The sequence below is a fragment of the Phytophthora ramorum genome, assembly GCF_020800215.1.
Source record: "Phytophthora ramorum isolate Pr-102 chromosome Unknown Phyram_PR-102_s0002, whole genome shotgun sequence".
Lineage (NCBI taxonomy): Eukaryota > Oomycota > Peronosporomycetes > Peronosporales > Peronosporaceae > Phytophthora > Phytophthora ramorum.
The window spans coordinates 3,034,105-3,055,607 of NW_027150648.1; the positions used below are offsets into that span (position 1 = coordinate 3,034,105).

Genomic DNA, 21,503 nt, shown 5'->3' on the forward strand with positions numbered 1-21,503 from the left:
CGTTTTCTCTATAATAACACTCATTTCCCACTAGCTGTCTTGCTCAAATGCACTATTCATTCGCTTCTTCCTGCTCTGCAGCTTCAGCTTCACGCCGCTGCTTGAGTTCCACTGCGGCCAAGCGATCCTCGTCGGTCAGCGGTTCCCCGTCAAGCTGCGTAAGTGTCGGAGCCAGCAAAACGATCGATGGTCGATAGTCTTCCACCTGGGTCACGGGGTTCCCAGTCAAGTTCAACGTCGTCAGCTTCGTGAGTTGTTCGAGTTGTTGCACTGCCGTGAGGGTCTCAACCTACGAAGAAAGGCGGTAAGATTGGTTGTCTAAAGCAAGCATGAAGACGAATTCTTACATAGTTCTGCTGGAATGATACTGAAGTCAGCAATGGCAGATTCTCAATTCCGGTAAACGTCTCTAGCTTGTTCTCATCCTGCCAAGCAGCAATTTCGTAAGTTCCTGCATGCCACGCAGCAACTGTCAAAATCCTGACTCACCAAGTGCAGCGTCTCCAGTTTTGCTGATGCATCATTGGCAAGACTACTAATGTCTTCGATGGAATTGCGAGATGCCTCAAGAGTGGTGAGTAGTGGGAGGTTCTGGAGACCCACGAGGCTTGTCAGCGCGTTACCTTCAGACACAAACACGCAGGTGTAAGATTGCGAAGCTATCCCCATTGCGTACAACCATCAAGTACCATTGATCTTGAGCTCTGAAAGAGAGCCCGACTCAAGCCCTTGGAGGGCTGTAATCTGGTTTCCAGAGATATCTAGCGACTGCAAGCAGTCCGTGTTAGTGCAGCGGGTAATATCAACACACAAGATGGTATCTGCTTGAAGCTACCTGCAAATATTGCTGAGGAAGTACAGGTGGCGCTGTTAGGGCATTGTCCGACAGATCCACACATACCAGATACTGGAGCTCCGACAGCGGCATGGTATCGACGATCTGGTTCTTGGATGCGTTCACGTACAGCAAGTGCGAGTAGCTCCTGATCGGCTCCAGACTCACCAAACCTTTATCCTGTACATGCACAGCCAAGCGTATACACAAGGCGAACAAACATCTTAAGTGCAGCGCTTCAATTACTGCCACCAGCAAGGCAAAGTAAAACTTACGATGACGTCCAGTGCCGTGAATGCGTAGCCCGAGTCGTCCACAACGCGATCCACGCGGGATAATCCCTCCATGTAGACTTGTAGGCTGACTTCCTCGGCCATACTTGACGATCGCGATCTCTTTGAATTTGTGTTCGTGGGGACGAAGCTTGAGTGCTAGAGGTCGCCAATCTTGGTAACGACGGCCAGCTAAAACTGTCACAGGACTTCCAACGCCGAAACAGAAAGTTGAATTGCTTCGGTGGTGCACAAGCATCCGTCAGAATGGTATCGAGTCCGAGACGGCAGTCGTCGACGTTGTTACCCGCCGAGGCCTTTTCAACTGATGACGACTCGGATTGTACGTCTCCGTGCAGCTTTATCTTACCATATTCGTTGCTAATCTCCGTTTCCTCCGCTGGTAGACCTGCCATGGCGGATTGCCTTCCGTGTGAAATTCCCCAGCGATAAAATCGGTCTACGCTTCCACCCCGCTCAATTTCCGGATACTGGTAATGGAGTTTACGCCATTCGTCTCCTAGAGCTCACGAAGGCAAGCAAGCAGTCGCAGCCTTCCCATGATGTGTGTGATACTAACGAGCTTACCGATTAGGGGCCGGATGGCAGCGGACCAGCTCAGCAGTACAATAAGCACTTGCAACCGGGGCAAGAGCATTTGTAAGTGTCGCTAAAGGAGACCGAACATATCGAGTGTAACCTATCGGATTTGAACACGACAGAGCGCTGCGTCCAGGACTGTATTTGACCCACATCAACGACAATCATCTGGTTGAAGTGCCTTGCGAGGAGATCATCGCGAGGTGAGATGCTGTTAAGAGATTATGGCGAGGGAAGTAGGTTGACGAACGTGTCGTGACTGCAGCTTGCAGACCACTCCACGGCCCGTGATTTTGAGGTTTGTGGATGTCGAGGCAGGCGTCGTTACGCGTCATGAGCTGCGAGACTCGTTGCGCTTGGACGGCGAGGCATTATCGGCAGCAATTGCTTCACTGCCGGGGTCTGCACCGCCCTCGCCACGCCGACAGCCTTCTTCACCAAAAGCGCTTGCTGGGGAGCAAAACGTGTCTGCAGTGTACAAGATCATCCTGTTGGGCACTGCAGGCGTAGGCAAGAGCAGTCTCTTGGCTGTGGCAACGAATGGTGACGACGCGTACATGGTATGCCGAACAACTTACACAGGATCACTAGGACATTGAAGAAATATCTCTCTGACGTTGTTGCGTGTGTGACTACAGGATCGCCGTTCACCGACGTTGGAGGCAGAGTTCGGCAGCCTCGAGTTCCACGATCCGAGCGATTACACTGGCACGAAACTCATCAAGGTGCGCGTGTGGGACACAGCCGGTCAAGAGCGCTTTCGAGCTATCACTCGTTCGCACTACCGTCGTGCCGATGGTGCTTTGCTCGTGTTCGATGTCAGCGACGCTGCGACTTTCGAGCGTCTTGGCGAGTGGCTCCACACACTGCGCGAGACCGCCGGCGACTCACTCACTGCTGCGATGGTGCTCGAGAACAAAGCCGACAAGATTCCACTGCCCTGCAAACCCGCCCGACCCAAAGGGTTTGCAGAGCCCGACCGAGTGAAAGAGTTCTGCGAGAAGGAAAAGCTCCTTTTCGCCCGCACCACCGCGAAACTCAACGTTCGCGCATGGGAATGGGACGGCGCGGTGAAAGTCTTTGACGCCGTGCGGCAGCTCGTGCTCAGCATCCACGAGAGCCGCACTCGACCTGCCTCCCCTTCCAAGCAGCAAGGCAGCGGCAAGTCCGACAAGTCGGAACCAATCGTTCTGACCGACACGTTGACCCAGAAACCCAAAAGTTCGTTTGGAGACTGCGGAGGCTGCACTTCCCACTAGACGACAGTCAAACTTTCATTGGTTTCATTTACTGTTAAACACACGCGCAGGACAGCTACTGCAGATGTTTGGTCGCACATACTTCTTACACCCAATGCTACGAGATAAAAACCCTGAAGGACCACAAACTTCGCTGTAGGACGGTCGTATCGTGCGCAACGACAAGGAGTCGATTGCCTCCGGGGGGTTCAACGAGGCGCAGGCACTTCTGGTGGAGAGCTACAACGAGCCCCCCTCCGTCCAAGGATGCATACACACAAACACGCACTAAATACATACCCAATGGCGCTCCGCCACGACTTTTTTTACAATGGCGTGAAGACCTGTGAATCCTGTGGCCCGTCGCTGAGTACGATGCCATATTGAATCTCTATGATTTGAAGTGATTTATCAGGATATTACATCATACAGGGCAATTACCTTGTAATTGGCTTGGCTCAAATATTAAGTTATAGGGTCTCTACCTATTGAACAACAGGTACGGTACTATTTGTGTGTGCCACACGGCGCTTACGCTTGCAGGCGTCTGGTTACATGCGGAGCGGGCACCACAGGCGTCATTGCGGCCCAAAGCTGGTGTGATCAATCCCGCCTCCTCCTCTCGCCCCCTTCTCGCCGCCTCCTGCTCATTCCCATGCGTGGTGCACTGCTGCTGCTTCTGGGGGTGCTGGCGTCTGTCGCCTCCGCGCTCGTGATCGAGAGGTATCTGTTGGCGGCGCGCTCGTTCTCCAGCCGCGCCTGTTGAATGTACCACTAACTTGGGTTACGTTGTCGATATTGCTGCATTTTCGACAGTCCTGACTGCCGATTAATGACACATGTGTACGTAACCCTCCTCTGTCGTGTCGAAGACCCGAATATTGACGAGGTTACGCTTGTCGAAAATATAGCTCTGGCGAGTTCACCAACCTCACACTGTTGGAAGAGGGCGGGCTAGAGAATTACCAAGTCGTGCCAGGTACTGAACACGCTGGAAACGATATCGTTATTTGCACTTAGAGACTTGCAATTAATGCTAACAAATGCTATAGTGTCGCCATTCACCGCCTGCGAGCCTCTGCGCGGCCAAGACTTGACTGGCAAGGTGGCTCTCGTGCTGCGCGGAGATTGCAACTTCGTGCAGAAAGTGTGGCATGCCCAACGGGCCCACGCAGCGGCGGTGGTGGTAATGGACGACGAACTGCGCCACGAGTACGCACCCATTTTTGACAAATAGATCAAGATGAGGGGAATTATTGACATGATGTCGTTTTTATCTGGTTGCTGCAGACCGCCGTACCACATTATCATGATGAAAGACGATATGGCCAGCAGTGTGCGCATTCCATCCGTCTTTATTTCGTACGCGTCAGGGGAGTGGCTGCTGGACGCCATGAGCCGCGCGGCTCCGTGGAACCCGCTGGTGATCACGATCGACTCCAATGGAGAATGTGGGTGGACTGAGTTTGTAGCTTTGTTTAGTATTTTACCGACATAGTGTTTACGTTTTGTGCATTGGTGACAGTGCCGCAAGCGTCGACGTCGAATCGCTTGCTGAAGCGCGTGATCGCGTACATTTTCCTTATTTCCATTGTCTGTGCATTCTCGAGTGGACTGAGTCTGCTGTCGTCGGCGATTTTCCAGTGGATGGGGAAGACCCGGCGAACGCATGCGGCCAAGCGGCTGCCGATCGCAAAGTACGAGCGAAACATGCAGCGGGCACTGCTCCAGCACCTGCTGGAAGACCAGTTCGTGCTTGATCGCATTCCTCTTGCCGAGATTGAGAACGTGTCAAGTCACGAAACCCACATCCGCGAGCAGGGGGAACAGGAACCTTTGTTCAGGACTGCGGAGGCGAATGCAAGCCCTCATGAGAATGGAAACGTGGGCTCCGATGATATAAATCTCGGGAACGAAAAACAACAGTCTTCGGTGCAAAACGAAGAGTTGGTGAAGAAAAGAACGACATATCGAAGCTCGTCGGATTCAGAGTCAGAGACTTGCCCGATCTGTCTGGACGATTTCGAGGATGGAGCCGATGTCAAGGTATTCACTTCGTTTGCTTGTCGGCCGTTGCAATGTTGTTGAGATGTAACGAAATGGTGTTTGTCATAGGTTCTGCCGTGCCAGCACTTTTTCCACGTGGACTGCATCAACCCGTGGCTCGAGGGCCGAAGTGGACGTTGCCCACTCTGCAAGCAGGACGCTATTGCCACAAGTACGTGTATGCAGTTTAAGCTGGTGCAGATAATTCTGTTCGAATTTTGGCTAACGACAAGGTTTTCTTTTTATCTACAGTGGCTGGTGCGTCCAAGAAAATCTTCGGATTCTCGCTACCAAGAGTTGACCAAATCCTTCAACAGGAGCATGTACGTTGTTTGACGCAGCGCATTGTTTGACGTGATCCGTTTCTTACCCAATTCATACTATGCATGTTGTGGTGTACACAGTGGGTTCATACGTTCTTCCTCATGCTTCCTGCAAGTTTTATCAGCTGCTTGATCGTCAACGCCGCCGCCTCCATCATCGGCACGATGTGGCCGTAAGGGGCTATGCCTGCTGGAACACTTCCCTGGATACCTCGTTCTGTAATCGCCAAGAGGGAAGCGACGCGGGCACACAGTATTTATCGCAAAATGCCAGTGGTGGCCTCGCTTATGTATTACTTCTCTGTAAATGCACTCACGCTGAATGATCATGTTTCTGTGGGGTCTTCGTTCTCGTGCGGTCCTGTGGCTCATCAAAGGTTGGCATGCTTGTCCTTGTGATGTCTTCGCCACCAGCCACGGACACCTTTCTCCTCGTTTCCAAGCTTCTTCTCCTTTTTCCATTGCCACCAGCGCCTCTTCTTCGGCTCGGGCTCAGGGATCGGGCGTTGAGACCAGCGGCGTAGCTTGATGAACGCGTATCGGAGCTGTGTTCTCGTGGAAGTCATTTGGTGGAACTGATTGACACCCAACAATTTGAAGATGGAAAGCGCAGCCTTGTACGGATCAGCGTACGATGCAACTAGTGCAACTTCATGTTGCAGATCTGTTGGTTTCGGACCCAGCATTGAACGTCTCGACCCTGGCGCTTTTGGAATGGTGATCGATTCATACTCGGAAGTTGTACCATCTCGTCGTAAGTCAGCAAAACCTTGCTGAACAAGTGCCAACGCGTCCTTGCCTGACAGTCGAGAGAAGTACACTGCGCTTGTGGCGCCTAGCAGCACAAGCATCGCCACGAAATGGCCTCGACTAGCGACCTGCAGGAACACGAACGCCATAACCACCTCAAACACCACCAAGCACACGAATGTGAGCTCGAGCGCCGTATTGGCAATGTGGCCACGTCCGGGGCTGTACGGCAGCACATACAACATGTTGTACTTAGTTGTACCGAATTTGAGGTAGAAGTAGAGCGCTCCAAACGGCGTAATGATAGGCGTGATCACTGTTCCGAGCAGAACAACGAGGAATACGCTGAGCACCAGTGCGTAGTCGTGTCCGTACATGAAGGCACTCGGTCGGAGAGCCTTCTGTACTTCCTCGGGCGTGATTGATCGTGAGTGAATCCACGGTTGAGCCGCCACAGTGTCGGCACAGCGAGTGATGTCGACAATAGCTCCCAGGAACGCACGCTGGCAGACGTAGGAGATGAAGAAGGTCCCAGATACCTTGTAGAGGAACGCCTCGATATACGAGCGACCTCCTGTCTTCTCGATACCTGATAGTGCGAGGTACACAGCCGTCACTCCAATGCTGGGCAAGATGACAGAACTCTGCCATACGCGCAGTTAGTCTTACGTTCCTGACAAAGCAAAGATTCACGGAGACGTACCACAACGAGATAGGTGAAACCTTTGACGAGGAAGCTTTTGACACGACGAGAATGACTGAACGATGGTTCGGACATGGTCAAGTGAAACAGGAACGCGAGCAAGCACCAATTCACTGCAATCTACACACGGCACCAGTGTGAGTCACCGCAGGCAACAAACAATACAGGCCAAACACTTTCTTACCAATAGTAGTGACGGCAGGTAGGAAGCGATCATGGTGAGGAGCACCTGGTTTCGGCGATTGAGTCCACGATAGACGTCGCTGTTTGAATCCAGCTTGATGAACATGAGCACGGCAGTCGGTGTGGAGAACAGGAGCAACAGTCCCAACGTTGCGAGCTGCCGCATCAAGAAGACAAATACGCCGCGCGCTGTGTAGGGCTGATACGCGAGGCTCTGCCAGATTACGTCGTCAGGTTCTGGGGCACTCTGAAGAACGACATTATTGAGCACTGGGGCGAGTGGCCCCGAGAGAGAGCGCTCGGGCTTCCTTAATGAAGCTAATGGCTTCTCGCGGAACCCTCTGCGTGAGAAAGACTCAGCTGTGTTGATCACACGGCCGACACAAGTCTGACCACGAACGTTCCGGACGAAAGCGTTGCGAGTCGCAGTGGAGTCGAAGATCACGAAAGCTGCGCCCATGCATTTGCGTTTCCCAAACTCTTCAAGTGCGTCTTCAGGGAAAAAGTCTAGTTCCTCCCGCAGTGCGAAGACTTGGCGGGCCGCAGTTCTGTCATACGCCTCGACTGAGTTTTCGTCCACCAGACTTTCGTACAGAGTTTCGAATTGGCTGTCGGATCTGCTGCCACGTTTGATTTTCACCGCTTTGGGGCTGTGCTTCGGACAGCAACACGTGCAGCAATAACAGCAACACTCGCTCACTGTTTCGTGACGAAGAATGTAGCGACCAGGTTTGCAGCGCAAATGCCACCAGGCCACCTCCAGCGGCTCCGGAACCATCACGGCCCCGGGGCAGCAGAGGAGATTGCACGATAGCGTGCCGGTCTCGTAAGCCTCATCAAATGCAAGAACTCGGCTCAACTTTTCCGAAAGCTCTTGTCGTCGCTGGAGCAGAGCGTGAACAGCACGCAGGTCTCGTAGGACCGTGATTTCATGCACTGAGCCCTCGCTAGGCATCGCACTGCGCAGAATCTCAAGAAGAGAGCTGTGGGTAGTGTCCAGAGGCAGTCCATGCTGGATGAAGATACTTCGCGCTCCCACAATGTGCTTCGTACGTCTACGCAGCGCAGAGGCGACCTCGTGCTGCCGTCTCAGAAGACTCAGCACAGCAAAAGCTACGAGGTAACAGTAGGCTACGTGAACCCAGTACCAATTGCTATGCAGTGGCACATTGCTGAACGTCGTTTCCTGGTACGTATCACCTCCCTTTTGCTTGCGAGTGCTGCCCGGCCAGTAGTTCTGTACAGACCCGTCAGTACCCCACTCTACATATCCTCAAGCAAATGTAGCGCAACTTACCACTGGTAGCATCACTGCGAGGCTGAAAAAGCTGAGGACGGCGAACAAGTGGCCGCAGTCTCGGTAGAAGGTCACGACAAGCGCTGCTGGGATACCACAAGCAGAGCTCACGTAGTCACCACTGCAAGGGATGTCCCAGAAGCGCTTCATCCGTTCTTTGAGAGTAGATCCGTGGAGCTCGCTGTATTTCGCAGCAAACGCGTCCGGTGACATATCGTCATAGTTTCCTCGTTCAAAGAGAGCTTCTTGGTGCCCACTCCAGATGGGCAGATCCATTTGGTGAACCCGCCTCCACGCGAAGAATGCCATGCCGCCAACGAAGATGATACTGTTGAACAGCAACTGGAGCCAAATGCCTTGCCAGCCTTCTTCCAGCCCCGCAGCAATCGAGACCACGGATCGCTCTGCACTAAGGCGGTAATAGTCGTCCACCTTGGTTCCCGAGAGCGTGTAGGTCAGGTAAAACCTCCCTGCAGCGCGGCCAAACAACGTGAACGTGTGCTTCTGCTTCTGACTCGCCGTCGCATTGGTAGCAGGCATGAACACGAGTGTCCTCGGCGCCACCAGCGAATCCATTTGTGTGCCATTCCCGTCGGCCAAAGTGAGATCCAGAAACATTGGAGGTGCGTCAGGAGGCACCCACGTGTCCACCTTGAGCTCCACGCTACCGCCCAGCGTCAGCGTCGTGACACCCGACGGCACGTTCACCACATGAACGTCGCCATCCCCTCGAACCACTGCCCACAAGGCCACGACGACGAATAGTAGCCGCGGTAGTCGAGCCATTCCAACTAACCTCCCCAGCTCAGAACTCATTGTCATGAGATACCTGGATCTTATCCACGAAGAGACACCTGGAAGATATCGGAGACCGTTCATGATTTTCGGAAACGTGCGGCTGTCATTCGTCGACATGGTTTGAGCTTTTCAAGTAGGAAAAGGAGCTTGTCGACCACGTCCCGATGGATGGCGATGGTCCTAGTTGAACGTCTAGCATCCTCGTGTCGCCTCCGACGCGCGCTAATCGCTCGTTCACTAGGATTTCGTAGATTTCGTAGGCTCGTTTGAGGTCTCGACCGCGACCCGACCGACTGGCGAACAAGTCGTAGAGTTCCTGTCGAAGCTGCAATAGCTGCAGCGCATGGGCAGCTCGACTCTTGTCGATTGAAGGGCTGGTGTTGCTTTCGCTGGCTTGGTCCAGGTAGGCAGGAGACGAGTCGTGGTAGATGGCCTCGATAGCAGCCTCGAAGGCAGACTCTTGTGTCCTCCACTTGAGAGCAAGGGCACTCCACTGCTTGTCCTCGTTCTCCTCTCGGATGGAGAGCGATCGCTGTCGCGGCCCCGTTGAATTGCAGTCTCCATCGCGTTCCTCTTGCTTCTGCATTGGAGCGTAGGTCGACACGCTCAATAGACCATTTTTCAGCAGCAGCAGCGCCACGGATGTGAACACACGCAAGGGCATAAACACTTGCAGCTTGCGTTGACGCAGCGAGTTATGGAAAATGTTTTTCAGCTCTCGCTCGGTTGGTCCCAGCGAAAGTGGCGTCAGGGTCTCCACGAACGCTGCGTCGTCCAGCAGCTTGATCTGACTGGGAGAGTGGATGCTGGAAGCCGTGGAGCTGGCAGACGCTGCGAGACCAAACAGTTCCTGCACCCAGTACGAGAAGAGATGGAAATGGTTCATCTCGCCGCGGTACTTGATCAGCAACGCGAGAACCTCCTCGAAGTACACCCACTTGGGCTCATCAGCCGCAGAAACTTGAGACCACCATCGGCGAGGTTGCTGTTGCTGTTGACGAACGATTGGACTCCTTGCAGCTTGCGAATTGTATTGTTTGACATGGAACTGGTTGTAGTTTGTCGGCCGCATCATCGCGCTGGCGTGACGCGGTGACCCATTCGGACGACGACAGGCATTCGCAAGTGATTGAGAATTGGATTGTCCTCCATCTTCATTGTCTGCGTCCTTGATCGAAGAGGCAGCTGCAGCTTGTCTGTCTGGGTCAACGAAGAAGGACGAGATGATAGACTCGAACTGCTGATAGCCGTTCGTCGGCAGGTATTGCCGATACACAGTGCTCTCCACTTCTGTGAAGAAGGTATCACTCTCGACGATGAAGTTTTCTTCCTCAACTCGGAACAGCAGCCTTGCGAGCTGTAGTGCATGTGGCACATCGATCACTTCACGCATGGTAATGGGGTGGAACATGGGCTGACGGTGATACGATGAGCCAGCAACGCCAGTGGGACAGTCGTCACTTGACAACCGATTCGCGCAGAGATAGCGACACATACAGCAGAACACAAACTCTTCTTCGGATCGTTCGTTTGCCATGAACTCCTGAAAGTACCTTACGTCAGGATCGATCGCAGCAAAAGCCTCGATACTCTTGTGCAGACTAGCAAGCGCATCATCGATTAACGGTGGCAGCCCCAATCGACATCGGAAATGCTCGCGAATGAGATGCTCAACGCTGAAATTGACAGGTATCGATACTTCGGCAGGTTGGTCAGCAGCGACGGCCCTCGAGAAAATCTGGGATCTCTGCTTGCGCCACTCGGTAAATGATAGCGCAAGGTGGCAGCGTGAAGCTAGCATATCCGCAAAACGACGTGGAGGCAACTCTTTGAGTTTACCTACGATAGTGTCGTAGATGTCAGAGATAAACTGCTTCAACGAGACCAGCCTCTTCCGTTGCTCTCGTGATGCCAGCGCCAGTGCTAATAGAGCTTCCGCCTCGGCCATATCTTTCCTCGAGGCAGGATAATACATCGCTGAGCTCCATAAACTATCATCTAGGTGCAGTTCCGCGTAGTTTTGCAGTCGCATAGCATCTCGTTCCCCAAAGGGAATGTTGAGCGAATTGTCGTCGATTTCGTTGATATTGTTGCCATCAGATTTCTCTTCCTTGAAATCCATATCCATTTGCTGGTCCGTACTGATGTCGTCTTTGTCGTTTTGCGCTTGCTGGTCTTGATCAACAAACAAATCTGATGGAACTGCGTCATCAACGCTTAATTCTGCATCACTGTCATCTGCTGACAGCTCGACCTCGTCGTTTGCCGATTTCTCCTCCGGAACAGTGCCCAACACAACGTGAAGGGATCCCACAAGGGCCTGAGCCTCTTGCATTGTCTGCTGAAAGAGTTCGACATCCTCTTCATCAAATAATTCAGACGGCGTTGTGCTGGCAGGTCGAGGGGGCAAAACACTTCTATCGTCAGGAGCACCAATGTTTTCTTTTGGTACTGCGTTTTCTTCGACCTTTACGCTTTTAGTTTCAACGTGATGGAAAATGGCCATGACAGACGCCAGCTCGCGGAACGTTGTGAGCAAGCGGATCAGCGTTTGCCTGGCATTCAGTTTTGTATCACTTGCATTTTCCTTGGCTTCCGATAGACCGTCTTTTTTGGCATTCTCATCTTCGTTTTCGTTCGCAACAGGCATAACAACTTCTGTAGCCGGCTCTGAGTTCTGGACAACGGGTAAGGGAACGACTAGTGCTAAATCGCTTTCGCCGGTAAGTTTCGAAGTCCGCACAGCAGAGCGTTTGAGCTTTGCACTTCGACGTCGATTTAGCAAATAGGCACGGACATTCGCCTGCATGAGTTCAACTGCTGCGCTCTCTTCACGTCTACGCAAGATAGTTCGCATAACGGCTCGACGGTGCAACGCCAATTGACGTTCACGGAAGCCGCGGTATGAACGCTGGATATCCAGTGCTGCTGCTTGCTTCTCCACGCGAATTGTGATTCGAGTTTGCTCTTTCCGGACTTGATACTTCTGGAACGCGACCTGCAAACGCGTCGCTGCTAGATGCAGTTCCTTTGTTGAGTCGTGCTTTGAATTCATAGAGGGTCTGCTCACAGATGCTACGTCTCGTTGCCGTCTCCACTCGGCTTCATCCTCGTCAATTTCACTGCGGCTATCCTCGTCGTTCATTTCATCACCTTCGTTCATCACCTCGTCGTCAGGTCTTTTGAGTCGCGGCCTACGCAACCTATACGCCACCTGCGCTACTGCCACGGTAGGGCCGGATTTTACTATGTGCTCGAGTTCTTCTACCCGCTGTGCGTGTTGCTTGCTTTCGTCGGCTGCACGCTCATACTTTGTGGCTAGTTCAGCTAGTTGATCTTGTTGTTGATTGTTCTGCTGAACCAAATGCTTCATTTGATCGATAAGACGTGTCACCGCCGCATCATAGCGTCCGCGTATCTCGTGCAAAAGTTCACTCTGCTCTTTACAAATGCACGTGATTTGCCGAGCGAGTTCATGGAAGCAGTGTGAGTAGATCTTGGTCTCCTGGCTTGTGTACTCAATCACTAAACGTCTCCGTTCGGCCAGCACAGAGGTGTCAACCTCGGTTTCTGGCCCAGCACCTTCATTTTTATCCTCAAATTGCGGGATGGCAGCACGCATTTTGTCAAGCGTCTGTCTTAGATACAACACTTGCTGGCGATTGTGCGGTGTCAGTGCCGGGAATACCACAGTCTCCCACTGCCCATGGGCGTTGAGAGTCGACTTGTATTGGTTCGGTGGATAGTTGTGCGGCAGAATAACAGCGTTGGTCTCCACAACGAAAAACTCACGCGGTATCATGGAAACCTCGGTCAAGCTAGAACGCGGTTGTCCAGGAGACTTCTCATTACCAGCCCGAGGGGATGTAACAGCACAGTCGCCTCCATCTTCGCAGTCTCGACTGACTAAGCTGTGCCTTGCTGCTCGTGGGGACGGCCTGATAATCTTTACTGAGCTTCGTTTTCTTGCGCTGCTGTTCCCAGCAGATTCACCTCCGTCCACGCGCTTCCGCGAGAAGAACCCACCTTTGCCGTCGGCCAAATTCAATGGAGGCAGCATCACTCAGTACAAATGCTGCTGACAGAAGAATGAAACACTCACGGTTCACCCCAGCACAAAAATACATGCTACATACAGGAACTAAAATTGCGCTTAGCATTTTTATATGGTGTCGTTCGTCTAGGGAGGATTCAATACAGTTCGTTCTTCCCATCGAACATGACAACGAGAACTACTCCTAGTTAACCAGCAAGGGAGCATCCCAATCAGTTTCTGTCTCCATGCAAAACATATACATTTGACGTGCAGAAATCTCAGACGTCGTCTTCTAAGGACTCCAGTGGATGTGTAGGCATCGTGATGAAGAGCTGCTTCATTTTCCGCTGGAACCGCCGAGCGTATGGCCTTGGTGGGATCGCCGAGACGCCATTGCGCGATTTTCGGAGCACGCGCACCTTGTAGGAACGCTCAATCTGCTTTGACACAGTCCACTCCTGCAAGATGTCGACCAGGCCGAAATAGTACTTGCTCGGGCCTGAGACTTGGTGCGCGTGGTATGCATGACTCTGTGGGTACACTGCTCGCTCGGTTGGACCTGGACCCTGAGAAAGATCAGACAAACGACCTCCGAAAGAGATGTCAGATGCGTCGGATGGTCTCGTGCCTTCTGATAAACCGTCATCTTCAGCTGTCGAGCGACGATTCTCATAGAGGTTCGGCAGAAACTCAATGTCCGTCTTTTGCTCATATTTGTCGTCACAGAATGCAGTGAGCTCCACTGACTTGCGACGCGAAATTCCTCGCTTGTAGTCCGTCGCTATGGTGAAGTGTGAGTAATGCGTTCCAATCAGAAGACTATAGTCCATGATGCCGGCGCTGGCAAGATAGTTGCTATCACGGGTTAGCTGTTTCACGAGCTGCACTGCAGTTTCCGAATCCAGCTTCAGTCTTTTTTTCAGATCGTTGTCGCGTAGAGTGATATCGGGATAGTGTTCTTCACCCGGTAAAAAGCACGGCTCGTCAGGAGCGCCGCCAAACGTGAAGAACCTGTTGCACTTCGAGCATCGGTACTTCTCGCCCAAAACGCAGGCGGGAGCATTTCGGTCTTCCCATGACCCTTTAATGTCATATCTGCGATGAATCACTTCCGTTGTGCTTAAGAAGTTCCCCATCACGATGAAGTAGAAGATCTGGCCGTACACCTTCATCGCGTGAAAGCCAAAGAAGCGAGGCAGTAGCGTGCCAGGATTCCACTTGATATAGCGCAAATAACTAGGCAGGAGTCGGAGCAGCACGTCTTTTTCCTTTGAAGTCGTACTCTTCACCAAGTATTTGCGGTCACACGTGTTGAAAACGAAGGCACCACTTCGGCCTTCACTGATGCGTTCGTTTATCGTACTGCGGAAAGCGAAGATGTACTCAGCATCATTAACTCCGTACAGCTGACGAATAGATGCGAACACACGCGGTTGGAAATCGTAGAACTGCATTTCATTCAGGGCCATGGGCATGAACGTGAAGCGCATGTTGCTTGGGTTGTCCCGCGGTTCTTCTACGACTCGGATAGTCGAGTTCCTCATCTCGCGCAAAATTGGCATGGACTTTGGGGGACTCGCCATTGATCCGACGTCGTCACTAATTGAGACCGAGGACACCAACTGTCTGATGCGCCGCTGAGGAGATCGCTGCCAATCAAGTTGGAACGTGTGATTATTTCCCATTTCTCGCCGCATGCGGTGGTGGTGCTGAACAGATTCAATGATTCCATTCGTTGCCATGTGAATCATCTGCTTCCGCAACGCCACATTCAGCTGGGGGTTCATAAGTTTTTCTTCATGTTTGTGGGGATTGTTCTTAACATCGCTGGTATCAGTGCACTCAGAACTGTTACCAGAAGGAGAGTATGACCCCCTCATCGTCAACCCATTCCCGTACGGAGACTGCAGTGCAGACTCGGCTGGGTCTTCGGGGTATGCCGTAGGAAAATAGGGCGCGTTGACCACAATCCAAACGATAATGTTTACACATCCGCGGGAAGCGTGGAGAAACGCACTCAGGTCAATCAACTCCTTGAAAAGCGACTTCCCGAATAAAGTCTTGATCGTCGCCGTGTTCGTCATCGCAAACAGGCAGATCATCAGGAAAGACCACGATATGAACACCGCACACGTGAGCATGCCGTTTGACAGCACGCGGCGCCGCACCTCAAAAGTCTCCTCCAGTCCACGACGCAACCGGCTACGAACGTATACCATGCATGCCACACCGAACAGCAGATAAACCACGACACACACGTGGTACAGAATCCACTGGTGCCAGAAGAAGCCCGGCATGTCGGTGTTGTGGTGGAACCAGATGAACCGCTGGTCAATATCACTAGTAGCCTTGGCGCAGTCAGGGCTCGGGTCGTTTGTCTCGATGCACTCCGCCTCCGCGTCCCCAAGCGACCACAGCACAAATCCGCAAATAACGCCGCTTAGCACCGAGTAGAACCAATACACGCGGAAATTGTGCGCGTACGACGTGAAGGGGTTCGTGATGGACTGCACCATGTCGATCGGAATAGCAAAGAACCAGAACTCGCCCGCAATGAGCAGCGCCTGCGTGATCGCTGCGATCCGGAACGGGAGCGGCACCGAGTCCGAGAACTCCGTCACACAGTACTCGCCAATATAGATCAAGGCCAGCAGCAGATCCACCAGACTTTTACTAAAGATAAGAGGGTTCGGGTGTGCCCGCACGGCCGGACTCATGAGGAACGAGACGATGATGACGAGCGTGAAGGCCCCAGAAGCGATCGCCCCCAGGAACAAATACTCGTCAGCACTGTAGCTGCCCACCAGAGCAATAGTGGAGCAGGCGACGCCAACGAGCACCAAGAGACCGGCAATTGCAACGACGAGGGCGGAGCACGGACCCTTCACGAGCACTTTGAAGCAGCTGCACAGGGCCAAGAGCCCCGCTCCGTGGCGTACACGTCTTCGCCCCGTTTTCTGCCGGATGACGCGCGACTTGAAATTCTTCTCGAAGGGGTCGCTGGACAAGGAGATAGAGCAGAAGGAGCCACTGCAGAGCACACGAGGAAGACGTTCGATTAGCGCAATGGCAGACGAGGTGGGGAGACGGTAGGAAAAGCACGCAACTGGTCTCTGCCACGCAGCAGCGCGTCGCTCTCGGAGGCGGGCGGCGGGTGCCCCATGGGAGCGTCGGATGCAGGAGATTCGGGTAGTGGGCGGGGAGCTGCGGCGCCGTCCGAGGCGTTGCCCATCCAGCTCCAATAAAGCCGTAGAGACGTCTCTGCCCTATTGTTAATTATAATCGAGGGTACAACAAGTCAGAAATCCGATACGTCGGCTATTGAACTTTTGTGTACTTTACAAAATGTTGGAAAGTGTAGAGCACGAGCGAGAAGAGCTGGCCTTGAATTTCTTGCCGTAGTGTATTGACCAAAAGCAAAAGTGAGAACTGCTGCGCAGTCCAGACATGGGAAGGTCTGTCCGTGCAGCTCTCAAGTCTAACTGCACTACCAGTCATATTGTACACCACCTATTCAATTGCCTCCCAGCTCAAATCACATTACTGGCCACATGCATGGTCCTGCAGCCAGTACGCACTTCATCATTGAATCCAGCATCCGCAGCCACTAACATTTCGGAGGTGCTGTTGGGTACGCCCGAAGCTTCGCTGGTGCAACAGCTTTCATTTTCCACATCGCTCTGGCAAGCGCACTGGCTAGTCTACAAACTCCAGCGCTCCAGCGCCAACCATTTGAAGACACGAAGAGCGGCGGGAACGGCAATGAAGTCGTGTGCACGGACTCAGAGAACGAGGATGACCTCGACGATGACGACGTAGATCATGATACGGACCTCCATCCAGGAGAGACATGTCCCAGCAAGAGTCACGACGCCGTGGAGCGTGTGAAGGACAAGAAGAACAGCAGCTGTCTAGCTGTGAAGACGTCACTGGGTGCATTCTTGACAGGCGAGGGGAAGCTGTTGCTGTCATTTGAACGTATCCTCTTGGACTTGAACCTTGGATTGCTAGATGTCTACACGCTATTGAACATCTATGTTGCGCGATTGTGAGACGAAGGACCCCCTCCCTGTGACGGGGGTCACACGCACCTTAGCCTTAGAGGAAGCGCTAACGCGCTAACCACAACAGACGCTTGGCGTCTCTGTTGTAAGCTTGCCTTCCAGTCGTTTCCGGGTACCGAGTACCAAACGACTTGCGAACTTCCAGGTTAGAGTTAAACTGTCTGTATTAATCTCACTTGTAAGGTTCTAACTACTGTAAACTATCTGCATACTGAACTCCTGTCTAAACTGACGATCTTCCAAATGGGTGGCCCCCGTTTGATCCGCTACGGTAAGTCCGACTCCGTACCTTGTGTGATGTACACCATCGTACTTAACGTGCTGCCGAGTGCCACACACCAACTCGTGTGAAGTACGTACTCGTACTTAAGGTGACAGTGTGAACCACACCGAAGAACAATGGGTCTCCCCCTTTCACAAGTTCTTTTGCTCGGCAACGGTGTAGGTCAGCGTGGCCCCATTACACTCCCTCCTACCCCATAAAGACACACACTCCTTGATTGGAGCAGAACTTCGTTCGCCAGTGCTTGACGGTCGTGGTTATCAACGAAAGCAACGTGCATATTGATCCTGATCTACAGAGATCTTTCGAGCTATACAAATCATTGAGGGACCCTAATGCTCCCTGCGGACGTCGTGTCGGTATCAAGAGCAAGTAGTAACAATGCACAACTTGGGAAATGAAGGCCGCAATCCAAAATGCACTTGAAATGAATTTCCCTCAGCTGTTCAACAGAGCGCATCGGGGCCAATATGGTGTAGACAGAAGCACAGTGTATACTCTGGTAGCATGCATGATTGCCCCACAGTTCAAGCGTACTTCACCTGGTATTGCTGAGCCGTCTTATCTAGCGCCTGTTATTAGCGTTTTAGATGAGTAGAAGCCGTGACGAGACCTAACCGAGTAATCTTGACGCGATATGTGATCGTTTGACGCGTGTATGATTCCGTTGGAGCTTACTTGTTGATGACGAAATGAGCCATAACTAGCTGTTTTAGAAACAAAAATTCCTTTTATGCTGCTTGAGACTGAGGTGAAGCGACCTGGGTCAAATTGCCGATGATGGGAAGAGATCGCGTCTGGACTGATTGGACCAGAAGGGTTGGGGTTGGTGCCGGATATGTCCGGATAGCCCAGCACCTGACTTGGTACCACAACGATGGTACAGGTAATTTTATCTGTCTGGTACCACCCTTTCGGTACAGTCGATCATCCGGACACTTGCGATCAACCAGACATCTGCAATCATCTGGGCATCCGCGATCATCTGGACTCACCTGATCAGATCGACATGGTACCGCCACAGTGGTACAGTTGGATTGGATGGATGCTGGGTACAATGTTACTGTCATTCCGATACGAGGTCAAGATATACAGATGGAAGTTCAAGTGTGATGTGCAATCGGTGGGCACGCAAGCGGGATGGGGATAGGGAGAGAGATCTTTAGGACTTTTACCTTTGCTTAAATAGATTCTGATTTGCCTTGCAAGACACAAGTGTCGTCCACACATCCCGGGGAAGGAACTACATTGGCCTACCCGAAGAAGGACTCACCCAGTCAACCAAGGACACGTTGCGAACCTCGATAGCTTGGCCAGGGTGCGATCGTATAGTCTCATCTCAACTCAAGACCCCGCCAGAGGAGGCGGCAAGCAACGGAAAGGGCTATAACAGCACACCCAAAGGACACCCCCCACGTGATCGACTTACCCCAAGACCCGATCACCAACAACCGACGACCGCGTGAAGGATACCCGCGTGGCCGTCGTCCCCCCATTCCCCGGAAGGAGCAGTCCAGCTCCAACAGTTCTGCCTTGGTCACACCCTTGACATCCTTCAAGTGGACACCGGAAGAGCGTAACCCGCCCCGCCGTCGGGTACACAAGGTGGCTACAAGGTTTTTCTGATCACGCCTGATCAACGGAGTACCCACCACGTCTAGACCCACTGACCACACAAGTAAGTCAGCTGACGAGAAATTCGCAGCTCCAATCAATCCTCCACACGGATGGCTATCGGTGCTGCAATAGCTAGCGCTTTAAGCTGCGGGTACCAGGTAAGCCGTGAGTACGGCCATACCCTTTGCACTCACGTAGAGCCGCTGTTCCTTGAGTCCCGTGGCTATACTGAACAAGACTTATTACAAGCACCCAAGCCGCTCCCGCGTCGCATGGTCCAGCGATGTCGACAACGACAGGCGGTGTCTCTGCCTTCCAGCCGCTCAGAATTCGTGCTACCTTGCGGTTTTCACATTTCAAGTTGAAGGCATAGGCAAAGCCTTTGTTGACTTTGCTCTTGTCCCACGCACCACGGTCGAATATCCACTGAGCCGCGAGGTGGTCGCCGCCGTTCATGTGTTGGGTCCCACCGTGCCGGAAAAGGTGCAACATCAATTCCTCAGTAGCGCCATAAGGATCCTCACCTCGGCTCGCGTTCTCGGTCTCAAACCTCTTCTGCGGTGTGGTGCTAATAACGAGTACTGGTGCTCTTAACTGTGTGGTGCTAGGAAGAGACGTCCGTGGAGTCGTTGCGTTTGTGGCAACAGGAGCTACCAGGACATCTCGGAGAGTCGCCAGATCAGCTGAAAGCAAGACGTAGAGCGAGACACCAAGATTGTGTGGAGAAGCTTTGGTCGACGCAAGATCAGGGAGCTGGCTCGACAGCGTCGCACACGGTGAGTCTTGCATCACCGGGGCCACTAACAACGCGTGTAGTGGACAGGTAAAAAAAGCTCTCCTTGTCATGGACATTGCCCTTCCGCCGACTTCCCTCACAACAGGCAAGGGTGAAATACCCCGTCCGCTGAGACAGTTAAATATTGTTTGTGTATATAGCCCAGATTGGAGGACCGTTCGAAGCACTGCCACATTAAGCCCGCAAGACTGCGTCTTGGTACCCAGGCGGTGGTGTACGCATAGAGAACAAGAGCTTGTAAGTCCTCCTCAGTACAAAGAGGAGCCTTATTAAGCAAGCCTCCCCTATTGTGTTTCAGACAGTGTTTATACATAGTACTTCCTTACTTGAGCAAGTCCAACTCTGTAGATACACGGAGGTGTGGATGCTCATCAACCAGCCAAAGCTTAGTATATGAAGCCGCTGTATTGCGAGCTACATTACATTATTACCTTCGTTAGTTGCAAGTTAGTATCCATGGTTGCTGTCAAACGATTGCCGGAGGTGTCCAAAAAGATGCTAGCTAGGACTAAGTCCATTCCGACGTCCTCCATCTCTAGCATCCGCTTGAACGCGCTGGTCGCTCTGGTGCGTGCCTTTTGAGTGTTCGTGGGAAAGAACGAGGAGATATTCATTTTTATTGCTACGCTACTCTTCATAAAAAGTGCGCACTATCGGTGGACATCCAACCAGCAATCTCGTCAGAAGTGGGTCCTGCGACGTTAATGCGCGCATCTTTTCTGTCCGGTAACGCTGTTGTAAGGGCACGTCAACGTCGCTGTTAACAGGCAGGAAGACGTGAACGCAAATTCCGAGAGAGGTGTCTTGGACAACGTGTATGTGCTTCACTGGATTGTCATGCATACCGCTGCTTTCGCTAGACCTAGATAAACCACATTCAGCCCATTTAGAGAAGACGAAGGGCGCCAACAGGCTCCATTAAAAGCGATCAGGTCGATAAAAACTTCAGTGCTCACCTGCACACGCTAGTGACTAGCTGCTGGTCATGGCGTGAAAGCCCATACCAAAACATCTCCGATCTCCGACTGCCTCCGATGTACATATAGCCCGTTCATTAAGTATATGTCACACACAAATATGTATAAAATATGCGGGATGTGTATGCCCAGCCGGCGATAATATAGGGGCGTTTGATGGCGGAATAGGAAGCCTTGAAATGGCCTGTGTGGGCCAAGAAAACGGTGCATCTCGTTTATGCATGATTTTCAGTACAGATTCGCTACGGAGACTTGCTCACTTGGCACGGCAGATTGGCAAATGAGACCCCAGCCCAAAAATCGGTTTTTTGCATGATAGTTTTACGCTTACACGTAATTAGTCATAACTGTGGTTAGCTGGCAGGTCAGGCGTAGGTTCAATCTCAAAAACGAAGTTATTTGAGAATGGGGCTGCCGCAAGTGCCGCCGCACGGCAGCCCTCGCCATTCCCTCTTTTTTTCTCGTCTGGCACAAGTGCCCCGCAACAACCCAGTGCAATTGTTTTGTGTTCACTGCATGCTTGTATACAAGTCAATGCGCAGTCACCTATGCTGTCAATGCAAGGCGTGCTCACTCTGATTCGAGGTTAACTTGCTGTTCCGCAAGGAAGTTAAGCTTTGTGTTTGATGCTGTGCTTAGATGTGCGTTTGAGTGCTCTGTAACGCGGTTAACTTTGCTGTTCCAA

The 21,503-nt window shown here is 52.3% G+C and overlaps 6 protein-coding genes across 6 annotated transcripts; 2 read left to right on the forward strand and 4 right to left on the reverse strand.

The window, feature by feature from the left end:
* Window positions 1-52: 52 nt before the first annotated feature.
* Window positions 53-1,212, reverse strand: KRP23_2414 (Leucine-rich repeat-containing protein 23; the record flags this gene model as incomplete). Its single annotated transcript, XM_067887147.1, has 6 exons — window positions 53-289; window positions 348-425; window positions 490-623; window positions 690-768; window positions 836-1,015; window positions 1,111-1,212. 6 exons carry the CDS (start codon window positions 1,210-1,212, stop codon window positions 53-55), a joined length of 810 nt encoding a protein of 269 aa, XP_067749761.1.
* Window positions 1,213-1,374: 162 nt separating this feature from the next.
* KRP23_2415 (GTP-binding protein YPT32/YPT11) lies at window positions 1,375-2,966 on the forward strand (the record flags this gene model as incomplete). The annotated part of the gene is made up of 6 exons (XM_067887148.1): window positions 1,375-1,450; window positions 1,515-1,609; window positions 1,703-1,767; window positions 1,830-1,910; window positions 1,973-2,267; window positions 2,346-2,966. 6 exons carry the CDS (start codon window positions 1,375-1,377, stop codon window positions 2,964-2,966), a joined length of 1,233 nt encoding a protein of 410 aa, XP_067749762.1.
* Window positions 2,967-3,600: 634 nt separating this feature from the next.
* Window positions 3,601-5,491, forward strand: KRP23_2416 (E3 ubiquitin-protein ligase RNF13; the record flags this gene model as incomplete). Its single annotated transcript, XM_067887149.1, has 9 exons — window positions 3,601-3,668; window positions 3,762-3,788; window positions 3,857-3,924; window positions 3,998-4,157; window positions 4,236-4,396; window positions 4,471-4,991; window positions 5,061-5,163; window positions 5,244-5,314; window positions 5,396-5,491. 9 exons carry the CDS (start codon window positions 3,601-3,603, stop codon window positions 5,489-5,491), a joined length of 1,275 nt encoding a protein of 424 aa, XP_067749763.1.
* Window positions 5,492-5,685: 194 nt separating this feature from the next.
* Window positions 5,686-9,033, reverse strand: KRP23_2417 (Secreted RxLR effector protein 83; the record flags this gene model as incomplete). The annotated part of the gene is made up of 4 exons (XM_067887150.1): window positions 5,686-6,708; window positions 6,768-6,887; window positions 6,952-8,187; window positions 8,248-9,033. 4 exons carry the CDS (start codon window positions 9,031-9,033, stop codon window positions 5,686-5,688), a joined length of 3,165 nt encoding a protein of 1,054 aa, XP_067749764.1.
* Window positions 9,034-9,148: 115 nt separating this feature from the next.
* Window positions 9,149-12,847, reverse strand: KRP23_2418 (Axonemal dynein light chain domain-containing protein 1; the record flags this gene model as incomplete). Its single annotated transcript, XM_067887151.1, has 1 exon — window positions 9,149-12,847. One exon carries the CDS (start codon window positions 12,845-12,847, stop codon window positions 9,149-9,151), a length of 3,699 nt encoding a protein of 1,232 aa, XP_067749765.1.
* A 512-nt stretch (window positions 12,848-13,359) lies between these two features.
* On the reverse strand, window positions 13,360-16,244 carry KRP23_2419 (Phosphatidylinositol 4-phosphate 5-kinase 3; the record flags this gene model as incomplete). The annotated part of the gene is made up of 2 exons (XM_067887152.1): window positions 13,360-16,111; window positions 16,189-16,244. 2 exons carry the CDS (start codon window positions 16,242-16,244, stop codon window positions 13,360-13,362), a joined length of 2,808 nt encoding a protein of 935 aa, XP_067749766.1.
* Between the last annotated feature and the right edge of the window lie 5,259 nt (window positions 16,245-21,503).